This window comes from Prinia subflava, chromosome 7, assembly GCF_021018805.1.
Source record: "Prinia subflava isolate CZ2003 ecotype Zambia chromosome 7, Cam_Psub_1.2, whole genome shotgun sequence".
Taxonomy (NCBI): Eukaryota; Metazoa; Chordata; class Aves; order Passeriformes; family Cisticolidae; genus Prinia; species Prinia subflava.
In genome coordinates, this window is record NC_086253.1 from 7,696,630 (window position 1) to 7,723,492 (window position 26,863).

A 26,863-nucleotide genomic window follows, 5' to 3' on the forward strand; every position below is an offset into this window, starting at 1 on the left:
TTCAATGGGCTGGGAGTGGGCAAGATCCTGGGAGGGGACACAATTTAATTTACCAAAGGTTTATCCTAGACCATATGATGTCAGCTCAGATATAAAGTCATGGAAATGAGGAAGGAGGAAGGACATTTGTTATTTACAATTTTTGCCCTCCAGAGCAACCTCCACACCTGAAGCCCTGCTTCCCAGGAAGTGACTGAGCATCATTTGATGATGGGGAGAATAAATCTTATTTTTTTCCTCTTTGCTTATGCATGCACAAACTTTTGATGTTGCCTTAGTAAACTGCCTTGTCTCAATCTACAAGCTGTTCCCATTTTCCCCTTAGATTTTAACAGTTACACCCAATTGTTATAAACATGTCACAAAGACTCATTAAAGAGTGTAATAACCAATATATCTCAGCAAAGAGAACAGTGGATCCAGAAGTCAGTCTCTTTCTTGGGAGTTCAGTAAATATGACCAAGGACACTTACCAATATCCACATCTAATTCACAAACACAAACCCCAATCCCTCTGCTAGTCTGATCACTGCTGCACACCACTCCTATTCACCCTAACTAAAGAGTTGTTAAAGGAAATTCTTAAAGCAAAAGCTTAAAAGGAACAAATTCTGCCACTTTTAAAGCTTTTTATTTGGTATTTGGGTTTAAGTAGAAGGAAAAATTTGCAACCCAACCTTGCTTATTTATTATTATTTTAAAAGCACACCAAGGCAGAAGGTTGTCTTCAGCCACCTGTTGAAACACTTTACACTAGAGAGGAGATTCAGCATTTGCATGTTCCCAAATCCTGTTTTAAAGCAGACAGGAGATTACTTTCATGGACACAGCTCATCAGCATCCAGCCCTGTGCCTGGCATCTCATCTGAAGAGCAATAAATTAACACTAAATAATCAAAACCAACAGAAAAAATAATGGTGAGATTAGGTTTCAAAATGATACTTTTATTGTAACTAAACAAAGGACACAAGCTCCAATTAACATAAAAAATTTATACCGAGTTATGGCAAACACAGGACCAGTATGCTCAGAGCAAAGACAAACGATTTTCAACTTAAATTTATAACAAAGGCTGAAATTTGTCAACTGAGAAGCAAAACTTGGAATACATACAAAGAACAAAATATGGGATTACTCTTTTATTTAAGTATACCCAATTATTTGATAGTAACAATTTAAAAGTATTTAAATACGTGCTGAAGTAGCTAAAGTTAAAATTATCAGCAAGGTATGTAGATATAAAGTTACAAGAAGTATTTTGGAGTTGTATAAAAGATGTAATTTTTTCCCCTGGACAAAGACTATGTAAGTGTAAGGTACTATCCTGGCAAGAGACTATTCTCTACCTGCATGCAGTCCTGCTGACAAACCCCGGCTGAACCAGGTTTCTGGAACTTAACCTGCAGGCAGATTGATGCTCACAGCATGTAGTCAGTGATGAAAATCTCTGTGAAAACCATCTTTTGGGCTAAGATGAAACAGAAACATTTTCAATAAAATAGGTCCTATAACACGCTTGTTTTGAAGGGGGGAAAGAAATCACAACCTACTCTACTCCTCTTCCCTGTTGCTAAATGGATTTTTTAAAAAAGCTTTTTGTGTGTTTTACATTTTCCCCCTGAATAGTTTATAGTCAAAATCTTATTTGAATCTGCAACAACTCCATCAATGGTCTTACCAATCACCTAAGTCTGAGCTCAGAGGCTTTGCCTGTGTAAGTCACAAAGTCATTGAAATCTCGCATATCCTTTAAATTATTTAAAGAAATATTTACATCTCCTGATTAAATATTCACTCAGGAATAAGTTCTGACCAGTTAATGTACACTTAGAAGTCATCCTTTCTCTGAAAGTACCGCAGCTTCTGGTTTTTTGGTCAACACCCAAGGCAACCAAGCACATTATCTGGAGCTATTCCACTCTGCTGGAGTTGCCTGTATTGCCAGGACAGAGCTGCTTGGGAGGTTCAAAGTTGTGTAAAAGTGCATCACCAAGAGCCTCCTAATCTTTTAAAGCTTGCAGAATATGTATTATTCAAGTCCAGTTGTCATGGGTTTGCCTGCTTTCAACAGAAGGAAGATATTCCCCATGAAAGTCCTTTCCATGGTTGGTGTGCACGTCCTGCGACCGCTTCAGGCCACAGCAGAAAGCTGGCATTTGTGACTGGCATTTAAATCAATTTTATGTCATCTGTAAAGATTTCACAATATGCAAAATTTCATGCAAGTTCAAATTTATCACAAGTACTTTAATCAGAATATTCTTCATAAAATTTAAAAAAAAAAAAATCAGCTATTTTTGGCTCCCTTCTGATTTAATCCACGGAAAATTTAAGTGAACAGTAAACACAGAGCAGCAGCAAAGTGTTTTAAACTCCCAAATACTGCATTCAGCCAATTTACCTTCAGGACAGTTAAAGCTCTGTAAAACTTTAATCAATAAATATTTGAAAACAGCTTTTTCTGCTACTTCCCTGGTTTAAATCTGAATGCATTCAAGTGAATACAATTCTTAGGTTTCTGATATTCCATGAAAGGTAGCAGGCAATTTTAGAGTATCTTCACCACGTTTCAGGAATGTCAAGTAATATTCTTATACATTGTTTGAATATTGAAAATATGCCACTGTAAAATTTTAGCTTACTTCAAAGCCCATAAATTCTAGCTGTAAATTATAAAATGGAAAATTAGTTTCTAGACTGTATTTTTGTGAAATCAGTTTTATTCTTGAATTTTCATCTAACACAAGCGTTGGCCTAAAAAAAAAGCACCTAGTGAAGTCAGATCTTCAAAAATCTACAAAGTGACTTCCATGCTGGACTCTCCAAGGTAATCTCAATTTATGAGGAAGAGAACAGCCCCCTTGTTTTGGGATATATGAACCATAAAGATTGTACTGATTGGAAATTTCAGCTTCACCACAGCAATTTCACACTTCAGATACAATTACATTAATTCTCAGGAGGATCTTGCTGTAAGCAGCTTTCTTTGCAAACTGTACAGAATATGAACTCAGGAGTTGAACAAGACACTGACTTTTTCTAGAACTGTACATCTCACTGTACATATTGCTTTGGAAACAACTAAATACAATGGTCCTTATCATGCAAGCCATGAGACTGTCAAAACTTCTTTTGTTCCACTAACTTCAAATAAGTTTGTACAAATAATTTAGCCAATCTAGATAAATAGTGCACATGGAATTACACTGAAATATGCTTGGGAGTTGGTATTTTCTACAAAAATATGCTACTATGACTAAAAGCATTAAGTACTAACTGCCCACCTCAATATCACCATGTACAGTGCCATTGTCAGATGTGCTCTCCATTATGTACACAAAATCAAGAATGGTCATTGTATATTTTATAATACTGGGTGCAAAATAAAAACAGAATAAAAACCACAACCCTGCTGGTTCAAGCCAAACTACATGTATTTCATATTAGATTTTAAGAGAAGTGTAAAATTTAGGCTACCATGAATTATGGAACATCCCAGAGTTAATATGTTAGTTTTAAAATGTTAAAATTTACTACTAAGAAGAAATATTAATGAGAAAACCTTGACCTAGTGCCAGTATGTAGTCACACATTTAAAGACAGTGACTATAAGTAATCACAAAATCAATAATGTCATCAAAGCACTGGCAATACCAGAAATGACTTGTTGACTGCACAGTAAGCAAAGCCATGAGATGAACATTTTTATGTACTCTGACTATACTTGGTTAATGGCTTTATACCTGAGATGAAAATTGCGAGGTAAGAGAACTAGTTATGGTGTAAATAATTATCAGATGAAAAACAAGCACACAAATAGAGCTACATTTTTAAAAATATATGCAAAAAGATCACAACTGATATTTTCCCCTTCTGATTATTTTCATTCTGCTGTTCAAACACTAAAACTCCCTTTACCATGTGACAGATGTGTTCTGAAACTATTTTAAAGGCTCCTGTGATTCCAATGCTTTAATGATTCATGGAGTTTTGAGTAGAAGCAACATACTCTACTCTCTAGTCCTATGAAATTTAAGGCACCCATAAGTAGCAAACTTCATGCCAAGTTTCCATTCTAGGGAAAAATAGATCTTATTTTCCCCTTCAACAGAAAATAATAATAACCATGAATTCATAAAAGTGATCAGAATGCCACATTCTCTGTCAGTGAGGCAACAGCTTAGTGATATTTAGCCTAAAACCCCCTAAATCTATAGAGCTACTACTGAAGCCACAGAATCTTCACAAGCAGATTAGAAAATCTGTTATATTGTGATGGAAAAGAAAGCTTGTATTAAATTCTGAAAAAGCTAAAAGGTAGAAGCAGAGCAAGGTTGGGCCCCATGTAACAATGGAAGAAAATAAATGAGAAACATTTCTCCATGATAGATACACTTAATTTATACAGCAAACTTCCAAGTTTAATGGATCACTGTACCACAACAATGAGTGCAAATACATGTTTTTGTGGGCAGGAGCACTGCTAAAGAAGCATATTCTGTTTTCATCAGTATGGAATGACACTAAATCACTTCTTTGACGAACGGAAATTTCATTCCACATGTCAGAAAATGTATCTACAATTTATTACCAGAATCAGCTCAAAACACTTCCCATAATCACAAAGCTCAAGTAATATGTAGCCATTAGACACAGAAAGATATACAAGATTTTGGTTACAACTGCGATTAGCTTCAGATTCTGAAGCTTAATTCTTTGCTTCTGCAGCTTCCTTATCATGCTTTTCCTTTGCTTTCTCTTTTTCCTCCAGTTTTTCTTCTTTTTGAAGCAGTGACATTATCTCAGCAACCTGGCTGGTGCCAATATCAATATCTTCTTTGTCAATCAATTCTACAACCTACATGAACATAAAATGAAATTGAGAGTGCATTTAGTTTTTCCATGATGGAGGCATTTTCCTATAATAAATTTTGTTAAGGCAACAGAAGTATTCGGTTCTCATGTTCAAGAAAAACAGAGGTTTTTTCTTACATGGAAGACAAATTCAAACCACAACCAGTACCTCACACACATCCAGTAAAAAAAAAGCTAAAATGTAAACTAAAAGACCTAGAACTTTTGACTTTTGTGTGTGCAGCACACAAAGACATTTTAAAGCATTTGTAAAACAGACTAATTTATTTTATCTGTTTCAATGGAAAGCTGAGATTCAGTACCTGTTGAAAAAGTTTTTAAGACAGTAATTTATAGGGTTTTATTTTAATTTTATTTAAGAAGACCTACTGTACTTGACAGGCACAAATTTAGAAAAAACTTAAAAGCAGAGGGGGTAGGCCTTTCAGAAAGCAAATGAAAAAATTAATCTAGTAAATGATTCCAAATTCCTTTAAATAGCTTTTTGTACAAATGTATTCTTGGCATATCTCCTCAAGTTCCTAGAATTATTCTGCAATATATGCAGAATTTACAAGTACATTTTATCTGTGTTGCTAAATGTGCAACGGCTGTTTAGAGCAACAGGGAAGATAATCACCACTGGGGCAGCAGAGAGGAAAAATGTGTTTCAAAGGGCTGATACTGTATTTTCTAGCTGGTCATAGTTTAAATGCTATTTCTGTTTCTGAGTAGCAGAATGACTTGTGGGAAGTAAGTTTCAGGACAAATCTAAATTTACCAAGTGAAAAAGAAACAAGAAAATGGAGGTGAAAGGCAGAGAAAGCCCAAGAATGTTCAGCAAAATGAGAGAACAGGACAAATCAGGCAACAAACACAAGTCATTTACAGTGGACTTAAAGGATAACTGATGGTCTGTTGTCTTTCAAGCACAGGAAATACAGATCTGAGTGAAGCATCTGAAGCATATAAGAAGCAAAAGAAGTTACTATTTTGTATTGATATGAAAACTATCTATGGATGTTATGTCAAGATTTCCACTAACAGTGGTAGTTGTACTCCCTCCCATTTGTAAGTAATAACAAAATTACCACATTTTACAGAACTTGACAGAGACATACAGAAAAACCTACAGCTTTTAAGGTAATGTGGTAATGGACATGCATTACCCACCTCCCCCAAAATCAGCCATACAGATCCTCAAGATGGTGTTATGTAAGATCTATTTACAATATATACCAAAAACCTCACTGGCGCCAAGTAAAGACTCTTGCAAAAGACTGCACTATGAATTTATGTCCAAACAGGTCCAATGTTTGAAGGATGGTTAGCCTTATTTTCATATAGTAGTCACAAACTTACCTTAACAACATTATCTATATCAACTTTGCCATCCTTGTTTTCATCTAGTGCCTCTGCAATCCTTAGTAGCTTCTCCTCTGGAATCTTCTGAAGTTGTTTCATTGCATTAATTAGCTCAGCAATGCTGATGAGATTCTTCCTGAAGAAAAAGCACAAACTCTATATGACAAGCCATTATTCCAAAGCAATAAGCTAGACAAAAGGCAGTACTGGAAGCTACTACACTGCAGGATGCTTAAAAATGTATTAATTAATTATTTATAATCCTGACCAGAATGCAAAAGAAAGCAAAAAGGAGTTACTGATCAGTAAGGTGATTTTTATCCTACCATCGAATGTCATGCTTTTAGTTTCCATATGTTTTATTGAACAAATACAACTACCCAGAAGCATTTGAAATAAAGTTTTCTGTGCTTCCCAGACTATGTATCTAATGCCCTTTTTCCCCTCACTCCCCATTTACCAAAGATATAGTGCCATGTTTCTGGCATTCTTTTATATTTAGAGGCTGGCTGACAGAAAATCAATGAGTCACAGGAAAACAGAAGCTGAGAACTAATCACTTGAGCAATTGAGATGTTCTGTTAAATCAGCTTCATTTGCTCCTGTCAAGGATCAGACTCTGAGGAAGGTTTCAGATGTTACACTCCCCGATCTCATGAAGTTCAAACTGTTTGCTACAACCTAAAGCCCTTGCTTTATTTACATATTATTAATTACAAAGCATAATTGCATCCAGTACAAGCAGATTCTGCATTGTATTGTTAGTTTACAAATTCAGATGGTTCTGATTAACAGCTTCTCTGAAGCACCATTCATAGGGCTGCCTTAATGCCATTAGACAAAATCTGCAACAAATGACCGTTTGCCCTGGGGAATGGAAAACACAGAGCTCAGAAGCAACAAAAGCAGAATCCCTATTTTATTTCTGTTTAGTTATGCTCTTTGAGGGCTGGGATACTCTCTTAATGAATCACACAAAATGGTGCAAGCGTAAACCAGATTAATACAGCATTCATGATCACAAACCATGAGAATTCATTTCCAGTATTTCAGTGTGTTTCTGTATTCCAGAATACAGTTTCCAGTATTTCAGTGTGTGTAACAAGCAGTAAATGACCATTTAACACAGGATTGCCTGAAAGATTCTCCAATAATATTAAGACCTGGGTAAGTGTTGATAAATAAATTTTGTAATGAAACTATCAGGAAAGATTTTTCATGGAAAATCTGTGTGTTAAAAAATTGAAATGAAGTAAATCTTTTGGAGAGAGTGTAAAATGATCTCCTCACTTCCATTAGACCCATTTCCCCACTTGTCTCCAGACACCATAGACCCTTACAATTTTTTTTCCTCCCTAACAGTTTTATTACTAAATAACAAATATGGACAGGCTCACACACTGTTGTGCACCTTCTCAGTCAATGGCACAGGGCAAAATTACTGTGTGAGGAGCATGACTGACAGGATGATTTCACCTGTAATCCTGTTAGTGCCAGAGGCATGGGCAAGATGGTAAGATTCTAATCAGTACTTTGACTTTCAGAACACCCTCAGGACCTGGGGAATTATACATCCTTTTTCCCTTTATCAGTTCAACCATATTTAGCCTTAGAAGAGAGAAAATCTGCAGCACAATTTTGTTAAATTTATTTTTTAAAATGAATTATCTCAATATTCTAAACCACAAGTTATTGACCAATTCTTTTCTAACCGCACATCAGACAAAAGCAAGAGTGAAGGTGAACAGCCAGTGCTCCCAGGTCACTTACCCAGCAGGAGTATCTTCACCATCCAGCTTTGCATCTGTTTCCAGTGTTTCCTTTTGACTTGTTTCTAGTTCCACAATAATTTTGTCTATCTGACCAATCATTCGGTTCACTCTCTTTGTCAGTCGCTTGCTTGCCTTTGACTCTTCCACTGCCTCTTCCTCACCAGTTTTTGAAAGCTCCTTTATCTCTTGCAAATCCTAAAAGAAATAGTGAAGAGAGAAAAGCTTTTGCTGGTGTGAATTTGCAACAACAGACACTACTTACTTCAAGCAGCATTTCAAGAAAGGAGCCATTTGTAGATGAAATACAAGTGTAGAGACATACAAAGCCAGATGGAATTAAAACAACAGATTCTAACACTGCTGCCTTTTTCCTGCACCCCTTAAATGTTATTTTCCACACCTTTCATAAGATTGGATAAGGTTTATTTTACTTATCTTGGACGTAATACTGACATCTACACTTGCTAAGAAAGAACTGCAGCATGCAGCAGTCTGTTACCCCAGTCTCCCTGAGAACAAGAGCAAGAGCAGGATTCTCATCTGCTTGCAATTACTCCAGTGATGATAATTAGGCTTTGAACATCCTACACAAATGAGGCTCTGCATTGTCACATACAAAGTTCATTCACTCGACTTCCAGCTTCAAACTAACACACAACCAAGGAAAGATAATCTTAAAATTCGTGGATCAATTCTGCTAAAAGTAAACATGAACAGAAAAAGAACTCCCATGCCCCATTCTTCACCTCATTATACTCCTGGATATCATCCTTCAATTCCTCAAGCTCCTCCTTTTCCTTTGTTAGAGATTTTTTCTGTTCCTGCAGCTTGGTGCAAGCATCACTCAGCACATCAATCTCCTCCTTGGTGATTTCCTCACCCTGTACAGAAAACATACACAAATTAGCGAAAGGCACATTTGTGATCTTCCTCCAAGATTTTCAGTCCTTTAGAAGAAAAGAGAAACTCAAGATTCTTTTTCCATGTTTGGAGTCATGACTATCACGCAGTCATTTTGAGGCTAATGCAAAGTTATTAAATGGTAACGCAATTAATTTGCTAGGGTACACAATTTTTTGTAGTGTACTAGAAGTAAGTTCAGCTAATGTGATTGATTATGTGAGTTTTGGCTATTTGAATTTCCATAATTAATCATCTTATTTTAGAATGTTTTACTTTATTCATTCCTGGGTTAAGCCATTAAAACAACTGAGAAACAATTCACCATGTACAGGAAAAGATAAATTACACCCCAAAAAATTGTAAAGTTTGTAAAGTTGAGCTGTAGAAAAGTTATCTTCAATAACCTCTGTAAGAATAAGGATGAACATCCATAGTTTGTGAAGTACACTTGTATCTTGAAAAGCTGAGAATAAAATATGCACAGGCTCATTCCATCTACAGATAGTGCAAGTGCCCCCCAAAACAGGTATATTAATTTCAGTAATGCAGATAGATAAAGGAGATGCTTGCGATGTTTTGTGCTGACTTCAGCTTCTGCATTGGTGAATTTTCAATCCACTAAGTAGTTGTTTTTGACTGACAGAATATGGTGAGAGGGTTAAAAGTGAAGGGCAGACAAGCAATTTATCATGGTTCTCACATGAATGCTCTGAATCTTTACATTCAAAAGCATGAAAACGTGTGGTTATCCAGATTACCTTAATGCCTTCCAGCACTGGTGCTGTATCTATCAGTGCCTCTGGGTGCACTGCTGCCTCTGCCCGTGCCACTTCTGGTTCAGTATCCATTGCCACCTGGCTTTTTTTAGCTTGCAGAACAGTTGCTTCAAGATCTGCTGCTGGTTCCACCGCTTTCTAAATTTAAAACACCTCATTAGGTTTCATTTAAAAAAACCAAAACATTAGCTGTATTAGCATCAGTAAAGACTGACTTATCAAAATAGAAATAGTTGCTGGAGTAGACACACAGATTTTTATGAGAAGAGGTTAAAAAACTGCAACATGTTGAGTGGTTTCACATTAACATAACCACTTGTATTTAAAGAACTACTGTGAGCTCCTGAGGCTTAATTCACTAATAAAGCAGGCCAGCAGCTTTTACAGTCAAATGTTATACAACAACATTATCAGGTTAATGACAAATAAAAAGAACCAAAGAGAAGAACCTTTAAAATATGTGGTGCAGAAAATTAAAAAAAAAAAAAACCCTAACAAATCACTACCTTTACTACAGAAAAAGAAGTCTTCTCTTACTGCTTTAATTAAGAAGAGAAATCAAAGATAAGTAAGGCTGAGCCAAGATTTTATAGTAGACTCTTGTGTTGCAATCAGTTTAAATATTCTCTCACATCTTCCATATGTGGATTTAAAGTCCAGTTTCTTGCAGACAATATCAGAGCAGAGGCAATAACTCAAATCTGCTAGTTTTCACATCACTTGATATTTACTTCTCAATAGTTGTGAGCAGAACTTACCATGGCTGCAACTTCAAGGGTTTCTTTGGCTTTCTCTGCAGCTTCAGACATTTTCTTTTCTTCATTTTCTTTTCTGATGGCTTCCTCCTCCTGAAGTGTTGCTTCCAGCCGCACTTTGTTATCTATTTTTTCACCTTCAACCTCTGCCACTTTCACTTGAGCCTCTTTGGCCTAAAAATAACAAAAGTAGTCTAAGAGAAATGTGTATATATACATACAGGTATGGCTGCTTGTAAGCTTTGATATCCTGACTGAGATAGGTAGTACAGGTATGCTAGCAAATAAAGTCAAAACCCCTGAATGTTACCCTATTTTTGCATTTCTCAGAAAAAAATGAGTCTCTTTCTTCAGAAAGTTTTCGGTTTTGGTGGAAACGTGAACTTTTCACCCTGAAATCATACATGTTCTTTATTCTCTTTCTCTCAAAACTACCAACAATCTACTCTGATCATTTCTCTCCCTACATAACATCATGTACTTTCAAGCATTAACGTTTTTACATGGCCTGAAGCATTCACTGGTTTTTGAAAGTGAAAGGTGTATTCTAAATCTTCTTATGCTATTACTGTCTGCTGTCATGTAATCCAATATTGCCCTGTGTTTGCTTTATCCTCATACCTCTCCACATACAACACAACTTCTGTGTCTGAAGGTCACTCAAATAAACCTATGGTTTAGTTTTCCAAGGAAAAGCAAGGAACTGAGAAGAACATGTACTTGTTGGGATGGATTTTCAGTCATAACACTGAAAGTTAGTTACATACTATATCCATCAATACTTACAGCACTGTCTGGTAGTGTCTGAAGGGTTGTTTTGAGCTGATCAGCTGGAGAAAGGGTATCTGGAAGATACATGGCTCTGGATAAAATAAGCAATGAAGTAGGAATTTCCTGGTTCAGGTGCAGATCTAACCACTGTAGGGGCAACACAAAGAACAAGTCTTCAATTTCAGGATGTTTTATTCTTTTTTACAGATAAAATCAAGCAGAAGCAAATACAATTTCTTCTACCACTACTTGTCAGTCAATATCCTAGCACAGGAACTACAGACTACAGCCAGCTAAGAATTACAACCACTGCAATGAAATATAGGAAGATGTATACAGTTTGAAGAAATATTTCAAGAAGTATTGAATGAATATTTGAACAAGTGGTTTGTTTCACATGCATCTTGAAATCACAGAACCGTTTGGGTTGGGTTAAAGATCATCCATGTAGTTCCAAGCCCCTGCCATGGGCAGGGACACCTTCCACTAAACTGTTACTCAGAGCTCCACTCAGCCTGGCCTTCCACACCTCCAGGGAAGGGGAATCCACATCTCTGGGCAACCTGTGCCAGTCTCACCATGCTTACAGAAAAGAATTTCTCCCTAATATCTAATCTACACCTGCCCTCCTTCAGCTTAAGACCATTTCCCCTCGTCCTATCACTACAGGTCTTTGTGAACAGTCCCTCTCCAGCTCTCCTGTAAGCCCTCTTTAGGTACTGGAGGTGCTGTAAGGTATCCCTGGAGCTTTCTCTTCTCCAGGCTGAACAACCCCAACTCTTCCAGCCCATCTTCACAACAGAGGTGCTCCAGGCCCCTGTAACCAACTTAGTGGCCTCCTTTAGATATATTCCAACAGACCTTCCTCTAAACCAGGCAGCACCAAGAGACAACTGATCTACTTGGTGAAAACTTCCTTAGAGCAAGATAATAACTGACAAGACAAACTTTCAAAACTGCAAACATATTTCAAATATGTTTAAATTTAAGTATCTATCTGCATCATCAAAACATCATGGTCAAAAGGCAGCAACTCGCATCTACTACGTACTTACAAAGTACCTGTGACAAAAGTTTATTTAGAAGAAAGACTTCTTGGTTTTAACCAAGGCTTACATGAGAACAGAATCAAAATGACTTCTTGGAATCAGGACAAAAATCAGAGCATCAGAGCTAACAATTGGAATTACATCTGTGTATGCAGTCCTGCAAAACCACACCTGTTTAAGCTGTTCCTTGAGACGTTCCTCTGTCACACCAAGAGCTCTCATCCCTCGGGCACGGCAAGCTGCCTGCAGTTCTTTAACAGTCAGGGTATCAACTCCCTCTTCAGCAATCATCTGCACACCAGAAAGGAAATCTGATCATGTTAGAGCTCAAACCAGAGGCACCACCAGCACTGCACAGCCACGTGTTTTAACAGCCACTAGAGGCTGCTGCGGTAACACAAAACAGCTTCAGCTGCTCCCACAGCTCCAGCATGGCCAGCCAACCTCTAAGTTGATGCTTCTTTCAGCTCCCTCACAAGTTATAGTTTCATTGAAATACTTCTCTTTCTCTTGATATAATTATTTTCATTTCAAGATGAAAAAAAGGTCAGTTTTTTCTTAACAAATAAGGACGCTTCTGATTTTAAGCTTTTCAGGCCTTTTTGTTCAAAGTTCTCAGAAACAAGACAATTAAAACAAAAAAGGAAAATGCCTAGAAAAACAAACATACATATATCCACACACACTCATTACTGTTATGTCTCAAAATTATTATGCAATGCCTACTCAGAATGACTCACCTTGTCATCTGCTTTTATGCTCCTCAGCCTCATTGTCAGCTGGAAGCGGAGAAAGTTGTTTGTGCCAATTGACTGAAGTTCCAACAATTTACAAAGCGCCACCAGCTGAGGCCTGGTCAGATTGTCCAGTGTCAACTCATCTTCAAACAGTTTAGAGAACCTTAAGATCTCCTCATTACTGGGTCTTTCACCAGTTTCCCTGATCTGTGAGAAAGAAACAAACAGGCACAAAGCTTTTCAAAGCAAATGTTATGGCTGGGCATTATTTTGAATAAATACACTCCCCTCGTTTGTCAAGCACTTTGCAACAGTTTTGGGATAAGAAATAGCACATAAGGAAGCAATGAAAGAAGTTTTTTTAAAAAAACAAACAACTTAGGCAAAAGAATTGATGGTGTTGACAGTTTCCAACAACACTGCATAATGTACTAAAGATAAAACTAACAAAACAGAAATCAGATGCACCTGTACATGAAGGAGCAGATCCAGCTGAATTGCACTGCCATGAGATACCTCAAGAAATATCTATATATACCTTTAAGTTAATAAATAGTTGCTACAGGAGTCACACTGGCAGGTATTTGTACTGGCACCATACTTATTAAACACAGAAATACATAAGATAAAGATGGGAAGATAAAGTAGTAAGTTCACCCAATGGCAAAAAATTTGCAACACTGGTGTCCCCATGAAACACATGGGGATTATTTTAAAATTAATTTGCAAAATTACCTATCTGCCTCTCTCCACACCACATTTGTTACAATACTCTTTTGCTTTCAATTCTTAGATGTTCTGCAGCACTTCAGTGCAAGTGTTTTTGTACTTGAAGTTATTCCAAAGTATAAAGCACTGTTTGGGAAAGGACTCTGTATCCTTTGTGAAGGCAGGTTCTATCTAACTGCTTGTACAAATGCAAAGTTAAGCTTTTCAGTGATGTGTTGCCAGTGACTTCCCAGTCATTAAATCCAATTACTGGAAGCTGAAATAACAGTTCAAAGAAGTAGGAGAAAAACTCCCTAGTCTCATCAGGTCACAGTAAAGCATTATCACCTGTATACACATTGATTTTTCTATTTTAAGTATGCCACCAAAAGTTTATTAGTGACATCACTGCACCAAAAATCTACAGAACTTACAATTAAGTACTCCTAGTCACTTAACATCTTTGGTCTAATCATTTATATTAAAAAAAAATCCCAATACCTCTGCTTTTTTCAGATCCTGTAAAGAAAACATGAAACTAGATGGCATTAAGTACAGTTTGAAAACCTAACATTACCTGTACTGCCTGATTTATTATGCCTACTTGTTTTACCTGCAGACTCAAATATTTTAGTGAACAGCTACTAAGTACAGGAAAAGGTAAAAATCAGGAGGCAAGATGGCCTTGAGCTCATTAACCTCCAGGATACTTCTGTAGCAGAGAAACTATCTTGAAGAAAGAAAGGTCAAAGGCCTTGTTGTCTCACTTCACCAGTGTCTTCCCAAAGGAGCCAAAAATGGCACTTCAAAAACACAGGAAGTATTTTCTCCCTCGTTTAAAGATGAATTTTGACAGAGCCAAGCATATGTTTCTTGAAAGTACAAACTGGAGCTTTCTAGTACATCACTAGCTACAAAGCAACAGAGACAAATTCTGGAATTATACAGGAGACATGTTAAGCCTGTATTCAATGGTTTTTGTAGCATCAAATACTTCATCACAGAAGCTGCTGTAAAAGAATAGCGAAAAGGTAGTAAACACATTTCAACTTCTTCTTGCTCTGACATTTATTATCCGGTACAGTGAAATGAGATCAATGAAGTTTGTCTCTGTGGCACAAATGAGAAATATAAAGCTGTAAAAAGCACACCCACACATATGAAATGCAGAGCTTGAAACTTCTTTTTTAGTCATCAGAGGAACTTGGGACTTCCTCCAGCAAATGCAGAGTGAAACATCATTTATTTCCATGGAAATTAACGGCCGAATGTAAGTTCTCAGTAGCAGTTCTTTCAGGAGAAAATGAAATGTTCCGAACATGAAGCATGGCAGTGGCAAGTTCCCAAAGCCTGCAGGGGCAGTGCCTCAGCCACTAACTGCCATAGCTAACCACCACTTACAATGTTCTGCAGATTCAAAAGAACACAAACACATGACTGCATAGAGGCTTCAAAGCATACGGACTTTGCAAGAAGTTACTGACTGGTAAAACTTGCCACTATGATTATGTGAGGTGATCTACGTGGCACTATCAGCATCATCTTATCACCCCATACTTTATTCTTAGCTCTGACATGCAGGAAAAGCTTAAGCTATTTGACAGAGTTTATAAAGTTCATGTCTCAAACCCCTTATGTACTTTTTTCTGTGCAAATACACTCTTTCAAAAGGAGGGGATCACTGCCTTTCTTTCAACAAAGCACCTGGTAATGTTGTTGGCTACACCTCTTACTCAACAGCCCCATAATTAAGAGAAATCAGAGATAAATACTGTCCTGAGAAGACTTCAGAAAGCATTTTTCATCTCTCCAGAGAGCACCTTACTCTCACCTACAGTTTGGTGAAGGGTAACAATGTGAAACATGAAGGCTGTTAATGCAGGAGGCAGATGTCTGACACTTTGTCTGTCAGCAACCAAACTTAAATAGAAAAACTGCACCAAGCACAGCAACCACATTCTAGTCAGTAAAACAACTGTGCACTTAAAAACTGTTTTTACAAGCAGAATTAAATTTGACCAAAAAAAATTACTTTTTCCCCCCGTTAAGTTCCAATCAGTTAATTAGGAAAGAAGTCCTCTCCTAGTGTTCATACCCCAAGTTAAAAAAAAGGTCAAAATCTACATGAATAACCACTGAGCACACTATGTTTCATGTTAGAGTTAACTTATTAACAAATAAGTGAACAAGAAGCAAACAGGCAGAAATATAGTGCTTCTAGAATTAGAGAGTAAAAGCACCAGCTAGAACACCAAAGTTAATAATAGGAAAACTTCATAACACTGACAAAAAATAAATTTATCCTAAAAAAAAATCCCAAATCCTTTTTCTTGAAGTCAAACAAAGTAAAGGTATGTGATGATTACCACTGACCAAAAAACCCCCAAAGTTATATTTTCATAAGAAGAGAAAATACATTTTCCAAATTTTTTTACCTTTTGAAAGAATGTCGAAAAATCTTTTGTAACATTTCCCTTGGCTGCTTTATTTTTTAAGGCCATCTCCTCAATGGTGTCTTGAAGGAATTTAGCCAATTCAAGCTTTACTCTCAATTCTTTCTTCAATCTTTCCTCCTGTTAAAAAAAAACTTGTTTTTAAAAATTCCTGCCAGAAACACATGGACTAACTAACACTTCTGACCCCAGACAACTTATGTGGAGTAATTCTGGATTTCTGCTATAGGACACACATTCCAAGGGGGCATTCACTCTTCTCAAAGATCCCCCAAATCACAATGAACAAGCTGAAGAGCTGAAGAGCTCACTGTGTGCTCTGAAAGTGAAAACTTGCAGGGCTCTTTTGGTGGGTTTTTACAAAGCTCTAACAATTCAGACAAAACCTAACTAGAAGAAATAAAGTTTAAACAAACAAACAAAAAAAAAAACCACATAAGAAGCTATTTTAAATATTAGGTGTGCATATGAAAAACCTTGTATCAAAGTTTAAGACTACAAATGATACATCTATTTTAATACAACCAGAAAAATAAACTAGCTTTATTTCTCCTTTGTAGGAGTCATAGAAAATGGAAATGAGGATAGCAGAAAAGACAAGAGAGGCTTTCAACCCTGCACACATAGCTTGGCACCTGCACACACAAAAACCAGGAAGGCACTGGTTCATGATTATATGTTAAAAAGCAGGATCTTCAAAATAAGATAGGGCAGATAAAAGCATTACCCCTATACTGAAAAAAAAATCCAACTTTTTTAGACTGTTTCTAATTTCTTTACCAAGAAATTTCTCATTTTTAAAAAAAATATCACTGGATTATAAATTCAGACCTGCTTACCTTTTTAGACTTTGTCTCAAATGTAGAGGGAAGCATATTAGGGAACAACTTAAGAGCTACTGGAAGCAAAAATTCCATAAATGGGACAACAAGAAAAACCAAGAAAGGGACCAGGCGAAAAAGATCAGCACATATTCGAAGAAACTGGAAGGGAAACAAAAATATATTGATAAGCTAAAATTTAACTACTTATTTTAAAAATACTTCACTTGATCATCTAATTAGCACTTAGGCTCACATATATATATTTACTATAAAGAAATTTTAAATTAACACAATAAAAGGATGTGACAAAGTCAGTTTTTAGTGGTTTTTTTTCAAGTTGCTATATACCAGAAAGTGCTGGAGTTTCACCAGTTTTCAACACTATAGAAAGTATTTCAAAAGCCTCACTGTGTCTCAATAGGATTATTGAACAAGTATCTCATTTAAACCTCTTAAAAGCACCTGAAAACAGGAGGTGGTCATTTGTTGTCATTAAAGCTGCTTAACTTCTTTTATGCATCTTTATTTGTGCTCCACCACTTCTTACATGCATGAGCTACTATGGACTAAGTAATCAAGAATAAAATGAAAGATCCCTCCCCCTCTGCCTCATAACAATTGTAATGTACATTTAAATCCAGGGTAATGAGCCCAGCTTGGTAGGTTTTTTAAAAAAACCACTGCTTTTCCAGAGCAGTAATCCTCTGAAGCAGGCAGCATTCGTTACTAAATTTTGAATTGCATGGAATAAATACTGTCCTTGTGATTTCTGCACACTCACAAATATATACATTAGGCTGTCAGTCTATTATCAAATCTTTAATTGTTGAAAGTTTAATAACTTGGTTTATCTTGGGGAGTGAGAATCTTGCTTGACTCTACCTCGTTTTACAAAGGAAAAAAACCTGGTTGTTGGGAATCCCATGAGTTGCTAAATCATAGGTACACTGTGGTACTCTACTGCCACAGCATTGTCACTGCACATCAAGATTTGATAAATACAACTGTGAGTGGCCAAAACTGGCAACATAAAAAATTTTACACAAGTAAACCCATGCTGCCCACTCCAGCCCCTCCCCACAGTTCATGGCAATCAAGGGGAACAACAGCAACAAGCAGCACAGATCCCATGTCCTCAGAACTGATTTGCTACAATACAAAACCTGTAAAACTTCATTTAGGATTTTCTTACCATAAAACCAGCCAAAATCTTAAGCACTACTGTATGTGAAATGCACATGCTCTGCAGATTCAAAGTTTGGCATTTTTTTTTGTATAAAAAAAAAAATTCAGTTTCCCAGAAGGGATGCTTTGGTCCATTGTTCAAAAGCTCAAGGATTTTTCCATTCATTCCAACAACAGAAGGCAACTGACTACCATGGAGTTAAAAAAAAAAAAGTAAGAAACTTTGGAATAAAATTTTAAAACTGAGAATAAAAGCATATTTATCATTAAAAAAACAAAACGAAACAAAAAAAAACTTTCAAAAATTTCTATAGAGTTTCTAGTTTTCCCCAGTCTCTATTCTCAGACAGTTTGTGCAAGTATTTCTACAAAATCCATGTCCAAGGGAGCAGTTTTACCACTGGATTAAGCCAACCTAATGCTAACCTGAGGTGAGGTATAAAAGAGCCATGAAGGTGCACTGGTAGTCACACCACTGATCCAGATAAAACTGACCCATAAATACACACAGACAAGGGAAAAAGGATCAGTACAAACCACGCAGGGGAGGGGCGGGAGAACTTGATTTAAGCCCCAAGCTTTTCATAGCAGCACTGTCGTGGATCAGCTTTCACAAATCATGGAACTGCACCCTCGGCTAACTCAAGGAAAACAGCTTTATGCAGGAACCCAATACAATGGTGTACGATTACACACACAGGATTTGGCAGCACAGCATGAGAACCTTGTGACTACTCCGTATCTGCTGCTGCAGCTCGTGTATTCCACTCTTCCCTCCTGTGCAGGGAAGAGTTTGTAAAGCTGGCAGGCTTGCCACAAACTCTGCTGTGTTTGCCACCTCACTGCCATGCCCTGAATCACCCTGCTGCTGGAGCCAGCACCAGAGCAGTCAGCTTTTTAAAAGTCACTATCATGTTTTACTTCTCCCTGCCCTCTCTCCCAAGTGGAGATATGTGACCCTGCTGAATGCAAACCCTGCCAGCAATCGTACAAGCAGAATTTTGGAAATGACTTTTAGTTTACATAAGCAATAGGTCCCTTTGCATTAGCCATGCTGCAATTGCTTGTTCGTGTGGTTAGATTACTTGGATATCTTTCCATTATTGCCTCCAAAGAGGAAGGAAAGGGCAGGCAGAAATAGCTCATTTGTCAGACTGCACGAAGATAAGATTTCTCTAGGACTGTCAGCTCATGTGCAGCTTAATGCTTTTAAAGCAGTATATACTTCAATTTTTATATTTTTTGAAGTTCAGGAGGTAATCCAGCAACAAAATGTTAAGACTTCTTTAAATCAGTCAGGATACTACAATTTATGATTGCACTGATAAAAAAAAAGAGCTGTGTTGAAACAAACTTGAAATAAGGTTTAAAAAACCCCCAAAGGGTTTTGTTCAGCTGCAGGCTGGTTTGCTTTTCAGTGACCCCAGGTTCTGAGCCTATCACACCCTCCACTCCAGAGACAGGATGTCCTCTTCCTCCAAACACAGAAAACAAAATCTAGATGGAGAAACTAACATTACAGCAGTTATTAAAACTATTTTCTCTACGTCTCCTACATTGGATTTGCACTCACATAAACACATACATATATCATTAGATAGGAGACAGGCTACACCAATGTAAACACTAATTTATATCTGCCAACAAAAATAAATTCCATTTCATTTTAAAAAAGAATTAACATCAAAAGTGAACATTTGCATAAAGAAACAAATCGAGGAAGGCCAAATGCCAGAACACTACTTAAACATGAAGAAGACAGCTCTGTCATCACTAGAAAACAAAATCAAAAGGTAACCAAATGAATAAATCCATCTATTGATGGAATATTACTGCTGTTTCTGTAATTTCTCAGAAGTATGGCTCAGTAAACACAAAAGAGGCAGGAAAATCAATGGTTTCAAACTTCCCCCTAGAGAATTACCGATTCTGTTTTAAACCACGAATTAATTTGTCTCGCTTGGCTTTCCAAGATCCCCAAAGCTCTCAAAAAGCCAGCACAAGCATGGACTGCTAGTTCAAGAAGGCCTGCAGTCCTCACCTTCCCCTGTCCTCAGTTACTCTTTCTGGTACTACATAATCCCCTCTCACGTCAGCACAGCCAGTTTTATTTATTGCTGAGCAACGCCTCAGCTGGCTCAGCTGCCAGGCATTCTCTTGTACCAGCCAAGGAAGATGGCAAAACCAAAGGAGGCTGAAGATGCTGAGACCATCAAGCAGCACAGTCCGAGGGGAAACCACGCTCACCCACGGACAGAAACTGCTACACCTGCCTGTAACAACTTTTGCTGCTTCTCTACCCTTGTGAATTTAGAAGGAATGTTTTCATACTATATTTAAGCTGTGATGGGTTTTAAATTCCTACCAAATTGTTTCAAATGCGACCAACTTTTATCAGGAAATGATAAAAATAATGAGCAGATACTCGTATTTTTGATCATTTGTTTGTTTTGAGGGCAGAGATGTGAACCCAGCACATCGTGTGTGCAGGTGTACAAAGTGCAGAGAGCCACACTGGCAGCACTGTGCACTCCTGCCCCAGAGCGCACACACACCTTCTGCTCTCCAGCTTTTCTTCTAGAACATCTTTCCAGCAACAGCTGAAATGAATTTTTCATAAAGGCAGGAAGACAGACTTGAATTTTTAATCTCTATAAACTGCTTAAACAACTCGTCCTTAAAAACAGTAAAATGAAAACTGTCAAATTAGCATGTTTGGTATTTTGCCAATGACCTGAAGTTGAATATTGATGTATTCTTTACTAAAAAAAAAAAGTAAATTAACTATACCGTTTAATATTTAGCAATCTTTTCATATATGAATTTGTATCTAATTTTTTAAATATCCATATAACTTTCCATTCTAATTAAATATGCTATTTCATCCAAAACCTGAAATTACTATTGAAATATATATATATATTGCCGAAGTTTGAAAGCACTCACTTTTTGCACTCCAGGTTTCATCTCCTTTTTCTTTAAAATTATCAGTTGCATTTTTACAGTTTCATAAATGTAAGCAACATGCCATAAATAAAAGAAATATATCTGGGCTAAAATTATTTCAGATATATTTATAACTGAGATAGTACATTATCAATCATACATTTCAGCCTGCAGCTCTTATCCCATTCAAAAGAATCCCATGAAGCAACAAACAGGAACAGAACTGGCACAGATACAACTTTCACTAGCAGGGTTTTCCCACTATTTTTCGAGCTGGAGTGAAAAGGCAGACCTTTGTGATATGGCACATGGCTGGGAACTTGGGAACAAACCACAATTGCTGCCCCTGTGACAAACTAGAAGACTCCTCTGCTGTTTCAACAAGAAAATAACAAATTTATCTTCAATGATGGGGAACGCAGGAAAAAAGTTTTGGGGTAATACTCAAAAATTTTAGTGTCCACATAGTGAGGAAGAAGGAACACACCAAGGAATTTTAATTCTAAGAACAGAAGACAACAGCAAGAACTAACTGAGTTCTAATAAAACAGAGCCATCACCAAGGACACCCAAAGGAAATTGGTCTTTACTCAGTACCTGTCTCCGTTCCCGACGAGACAAAGTGTTTCCATGCAGGATTCTCCAGAGCATCCTGGCAGCTATTTTTGTGTCAATCCACAGCAATCGAAACCCGTGGTAATAGTGCTTCAGTTCATCCACAATCCTCTGCCCAAGAGATTTTTTTACAACTTCCACTTCTGTCGGACTATATACAGGACCTCCTTCTTCCAGCTTCTTGTTTTTGTCCTTTAAGGACTTCAGGGACTTTTCAACTATGGAGTCATCTTGGAGGGGACGTGAAGAATGCCACCACCTAACTGGAAGGTACTGGGGACCTAAAACACCCACGGTTGCTAGTGGTGTCCATGAGCCAGGAGAGCTCGTAAGAGGGAAGTGTATTTGTTCAGATCCTTTAGTCCAACAGCAATAATGAACTTTTTTGGAGTAGGCGTAAACAGAAGGGACGCTAGTGCAATATTTAAAGTGTACAGTCCTTCAAAAGAAAAAAGTATTCAAGAATTAGCAACAATTCATCAGCTATTTCTGTATATACATTTGCACAGGTATGTATATTTATGTATTTATGAAACATGAAATTTTGAAATATCTACTGCATATTTAAGGGGAAAAAAAATTGACTCTTAAAACCAATGTCTAAATATGCAAAGAACACTTGGCTTTACTTCATGACAAAAAAAACCCCTAACTTGCAGGGAATTTTCCATTGTACAACTTTGAAAAGGTAGCTTATTTTACTCCAATTAAATAAAGAGCAGCCACCACATGTGCTTTCCATTTAGAAAGCTACATTTGAAAACTAATATGCAAATTCGTAAATAACATAAAGTCCCTTCTATTACTTCTCTTGTTTGTGCAAAACACTTGGGAAAAGAAAATAAAAGTTGCATACTTGGGATAGGTGCTGAGTCAGAGAATTAGTACCAGAGGAATCTGATTTCATTAGAGTTCCTCTCTTACTATCTCCATGCATCCAGTTTTTCTTATTCAGCAGAACCTTTTGTAAAAACTTCCACCACAGTACTGAGCTGGGACAGAAAGAACCAACACTCTTCTACCTTGTTCAGAACTTTGTTTTTTACTTTAATCAAATGTAGACTGAAGTTAGCAGGGAAACACTGCTCAAATGCCACTAACACTCCTTATATTTACAGAAGAACCACTCATTATATGCAAGTAGGATTGTACACACTATTAATAAAAGATGGGACAAAAATAAAATAGTAGATAAAATGTTTCATATAAATGAGTTCCTTTAGTGTCCCTCAAACTGAAATATTGGCATTACGACATCTACAGGAGAGAAATGATTGGGGTGTTTTCTTCATGGAGCCCTTGTACTACCAAAACAAAATCAGAATGTGCTTTTGTCTTCAGGCAGTGAACAGAAAACAGGTGCAAGTGGCTTTACAGGTCTTAGTAATATTATAAGGAAAAAAAGGTTTATCATATACTTACAAGTGTTAGCCTCACTCAATTTTCAGACAGAAACACTTTTTAAACTTAATTATTACATGCCCCAATGAGTTTTAATTTACTTTGATGATTCTGTCTACCCAACGTTATTCAAGTAGAGGTTTGTACCAAAAAAAACCTAAATTATTACTTTTTAAAGACACACTATTTTCTAGTTAAAACTGGAGTTTTAGCATCTGACCATTCACTTGTCAGACAACTGCTGGGACATATACAGTTACAGAAAACAGTCTCTTGGCTAGCTAGAAAACTACACATTTGCACAGATATTAACTTTAATAAGTGTTACAGTTTAATTACTTTAAGAAAATAAACTACATATTTAAAACCATTGCATAAATCAATCCTCCCTGACTCTGAGGCATTTCCCAAAAGCAGTGCTCCAGGCCTACAAGCCAAGTTCCACCTACATACATTGACTCTCTGCATGCAGAGGAAGGAAGCTCTGACAGCAGAACTGGTTCTGAGTCTGCAGGGAATAAAAATTTTGCAAGAAATCTGCCTCTCTGAACACACTTTCACAAGTGTGTGAAACACAAATGTGTTTCTTTTCACAAGGAGGATGTTAGACACAAAATTTCCATCCCATCTGTCCTCAGTACTTATCACCGAGTCCCCTGCATTCAGATCTGGGTCATGTGCAGTGCGAGCATTAGTTTGATTTATTTTAAGCAGCAACATTACATTAATAGCAGCTTTGGTTAGAAAAAACAACAACAACAAAAAAGCCAAACCAAAATAAACAAAAAAACCCACCCCAAACCTTCTCAAAAGAATAAGATTTTCTGTCCAAATATTCTGCTGCTCATTTCATCACAGAATCATAGAATGGTTTGGGTTGGAAGGGACCTAAAGACCACACAGTTCCAACCCCCCCTGCCACTGGCAGGGACAACTTCCACTAGACCAGGTTGCTTAGAGCCCCATCCAGCCTGGCCTTGAACACTTCCAGGGATGGAGCATCCACAAATTCTCAGGGCAACCTGTTCCAGTGCCTCACCAGCACAAAGCAGAGAATTTCTTCCTTATATCTAACCTAAACCTACTTTCTTTCATTTTAAAGCTATTCACCCTTGCCTTGTCACTCCATTCCATTGACAAAAGTCCCTCTCTAGCTCCCTTGTAACACCTTTAGGTACTGGAAGGTGCTGTTAGACTTCTCTGAAGTCTTCTATTCTCCTTGCTGAAGGACCCCAACTTTCTCAGTCTCTCTTCACAGGAGAGGTGCTCCAGCCTAACAGGTTTAAAACCATAATTTTCTAGCTTCCCAAGAGAGGAATTCCTATATACTAACATACTAAAAATAGATATTTGAAAATGCTTTATGTATTTAAAAAAAATTGATCATAATTAATTCTACAGCAAGTGATACAGAACTAACATGTCTAAAAAAGAATTGGTTTGTTTTGTATGAGAACCTTGTGCCTAGAGACACATCCTTGTATTAAAATGAAAACTCAGGAAATCAAAGAATAGCCCTGGTATCCTGAGCAGTTAGTTTATAAATGAACTACAGAACCTGTACTTTAACATTCCAAGGAAAGGCATTAGGAAATTGTTATCTATGAGTATGCCTTGTGAGCCAAGTCAGGAACAGAGAATGGATTCTGCCAACATTCAACTCCTTCAGTTCCATAAGGACACACAACAGTTGGATTTGTTTTCAGAAGTGGACACCACCACCCAAGGCTGCAACACACAATAAACTCCTTTCTTTGGTTTAACAGAGATCTCACCCAGATGCTCTACACTCTTATCTATTAACAGTAATTTTCAACTAGCTGTGACTGAATGTTTACTCTATGGACCTTCATGGAGAAAGTATGCAAGAAGCTTATCAGATCCCGTTATGACACCTGGAATCACCCAAGAGAGAGATGAATATTCTACACCAGAAGCGAAACAAAAAGGGAAGAAGTGGGCAAAAAGGGAAAGATTTCACTTTCTTTCTCCCACACACAATCAACCAGGTGAAGCGAGTAATACTCAGACTTCCTTTAATCTGTCATTAAAACAAGCTGAAGCTAACATTTTAGCACTTTATCTAGATTTAAACATACATTCTATGACAGTATACTGATATTTCAAAATTACTCACATTTTGTTTGCCAGCCTCAGGGATGTACAGCTAAGACACGCCCGGTCTCCCAAGTTACCTAGAAAAATACCAATAATTAGCACCAACTCTGAAATTCAGGGGGAAATTTATCCATGTAGTGAACTGCACACAAATAAGTGAGTGAGAAGATTGATCTTCACATAGAAATGGCTATTACTGAAAGCACAAAAAAGATGTTACTTAACATACAGAGTCAAACTCTGGATGTGTGAGGTTGGTTTGCTCTTGTTCAACTGATTGAAGATGGGTTCCCAAGTCCCTCAGGCAAGAAACTATATTGCAGAGGAATTTCACTGAAAGCAAATGTAATTTTTAACAGCTCTATGACAACATAGTATCAGATGATCACAAAGGAGCCCTTGCCAAGCGTTTAGTTTTAAAATGGCGTTTTGTTTTGTTTTGTTTTGTTTTAAGCAAAACAAATAAAACACGAGCAGGAACATAAGGACACTTCACTAGAGAGGTGGAACCAAAACACCATTTCAAAACATTGCTGTCCATTTTGATTAGCACCTGGTAAAAATAGCTCTACCCCATGTTCCCCCTGTAAAGGATACAAATTGTCTTGAAGGGAGAGGTGAGAACCCGACCCAAAGCACAGGAAAAGTTAACTTTCCAGAAAACACTGTATCCATCAACATGAATTTTACTTGAAACACTACCTCACAATCAGTCCTAATAGTAGCTAATAAAGCCCAAAAGAAGGGCTGACATCTGTATAGGAGCACCCTCTATCCAGGTACACAGACAAACAGCATCCATTCTGGAAATAAACTGAGAAAATCATCAAATCATAAATCATCTAAGTCATGTGCTTCAATAAAGGGCCATGTTTCAAAGTTTTCCGACCATGGAAGAAGCATAAACATAAAATGCTACCTAGTGGCTGCACACAATCTACAATCACTGAAAGCCATCCCTGATCCCACTAGAAAGGAATTCATCTTCCTAAAGCAACTTTAAAAAAAATAAATCTTGTATCAACACCTTGCTACAGTAACTCAATAGGTAGCTACTACCAAAAGCGAAAATATTTCTGGATATATTAAAAAATCACACAAGAAAGACTTTAAACTTGTTGACTCTTTTTGACCAATCTTTTCAGAATTCACTGTAACCAAAATAAAATTGGAAGGCTGGACAGAGTAGGTATACTGTGGTTTGTTTCTCCCATCTGGAACCTACCATTTCTGGTCAATCCTAAGAGACAGGAGGATACAAAGGTCATTTGAGAGATCCGTGGTACCCTTTTCTCCCCATCAAAGCCAAGATACAGCCTATGACAGAACCTGTATCTGAGAAAATACAGCACCCAATGCTGACGACCAAAAGCGTTCCCCAACAAAATACCCGAATTGTTAGGGGAAAAGAGATGCTGCCAAAATCAGGTGGGACAATCAGAAGGTATAGAAGTTAGTTTATCTGAGGAAAATCTTGATAATCAAGGGATGTCCCATGCTAAGTGGGCTCTGAAGTAATTACAGCAAAAGCTGTGGCATTATCAAGTCCAAGGATTTACCCACATCAAGTTGTATGAAACTCTAACACTCACTGCCACTACAAGTAGAACCAGGGAAAAACTGTCTCTGT

The 26,863-nt window shown here is 37.3% G+C and overlaps 1 protein-coding gene across 1 annotated transcript in view; it reads right to left on the reverse strand.

Moving 5' to 3' along the window:
- Positions 1-929: 929 nt before the first annotated feature.
- Positions 930-26,863, reverse strand: part of LETM1 (leucine zipper and EF-hand containing transmembrane protein 1) — a 29,036-nt gene continuing 3,102 nt past the window's right edge. Inside the window, exons 2-14 of the mRNA XM_063401477.1 lie at positions 25,253-25,310; positions 21,697-22,153; positions 16,984-17,127; positions 16,127-16,264; positions 12,987-13,190; positions 12,418-12,537; positions 11,213-11,344; positions 10,430-10,600; positions 9,654-9,809; positions 8,739-8,873; positions 7,991-8,187; positions 6,218-6,356; positions 930-4,859 (exon numbers count right to left, since the gene is read on the reverse strand). Of these exons, the coding sequence (XP_063257547.1) occupies positions 4,710-4,859; positions 6,218-6,356; positions 7,991-8,187; positions 8,739-8,873; positions 9,654-9,809; positions 10,430-10,600; positions 11,213-11,344; positions 12,418-12,537; positions 12,987-13,190; positions 16,127-16,264; positions 16,984-17,127; positions 21,697-22,153; positions 25,253-25,310 (2,201 nt within the window). The 3' untranslated portion in view covers positions 930-4,709. The remainder of the gene's footprint in view (positions 4,860-6,217; positions 6,357-7,990; positions 8,188-8,738; positions 8,874-9,653; positions 9,810-10,429; positions 10,601-11,212; positions 11,345-12,417; positions 12,538-12,986; positions 13,191-16,126; positions 16,265-16,983; positions 17,128-21,696; positions 22,154-25,252; positions 25,311-26,863) is intronic.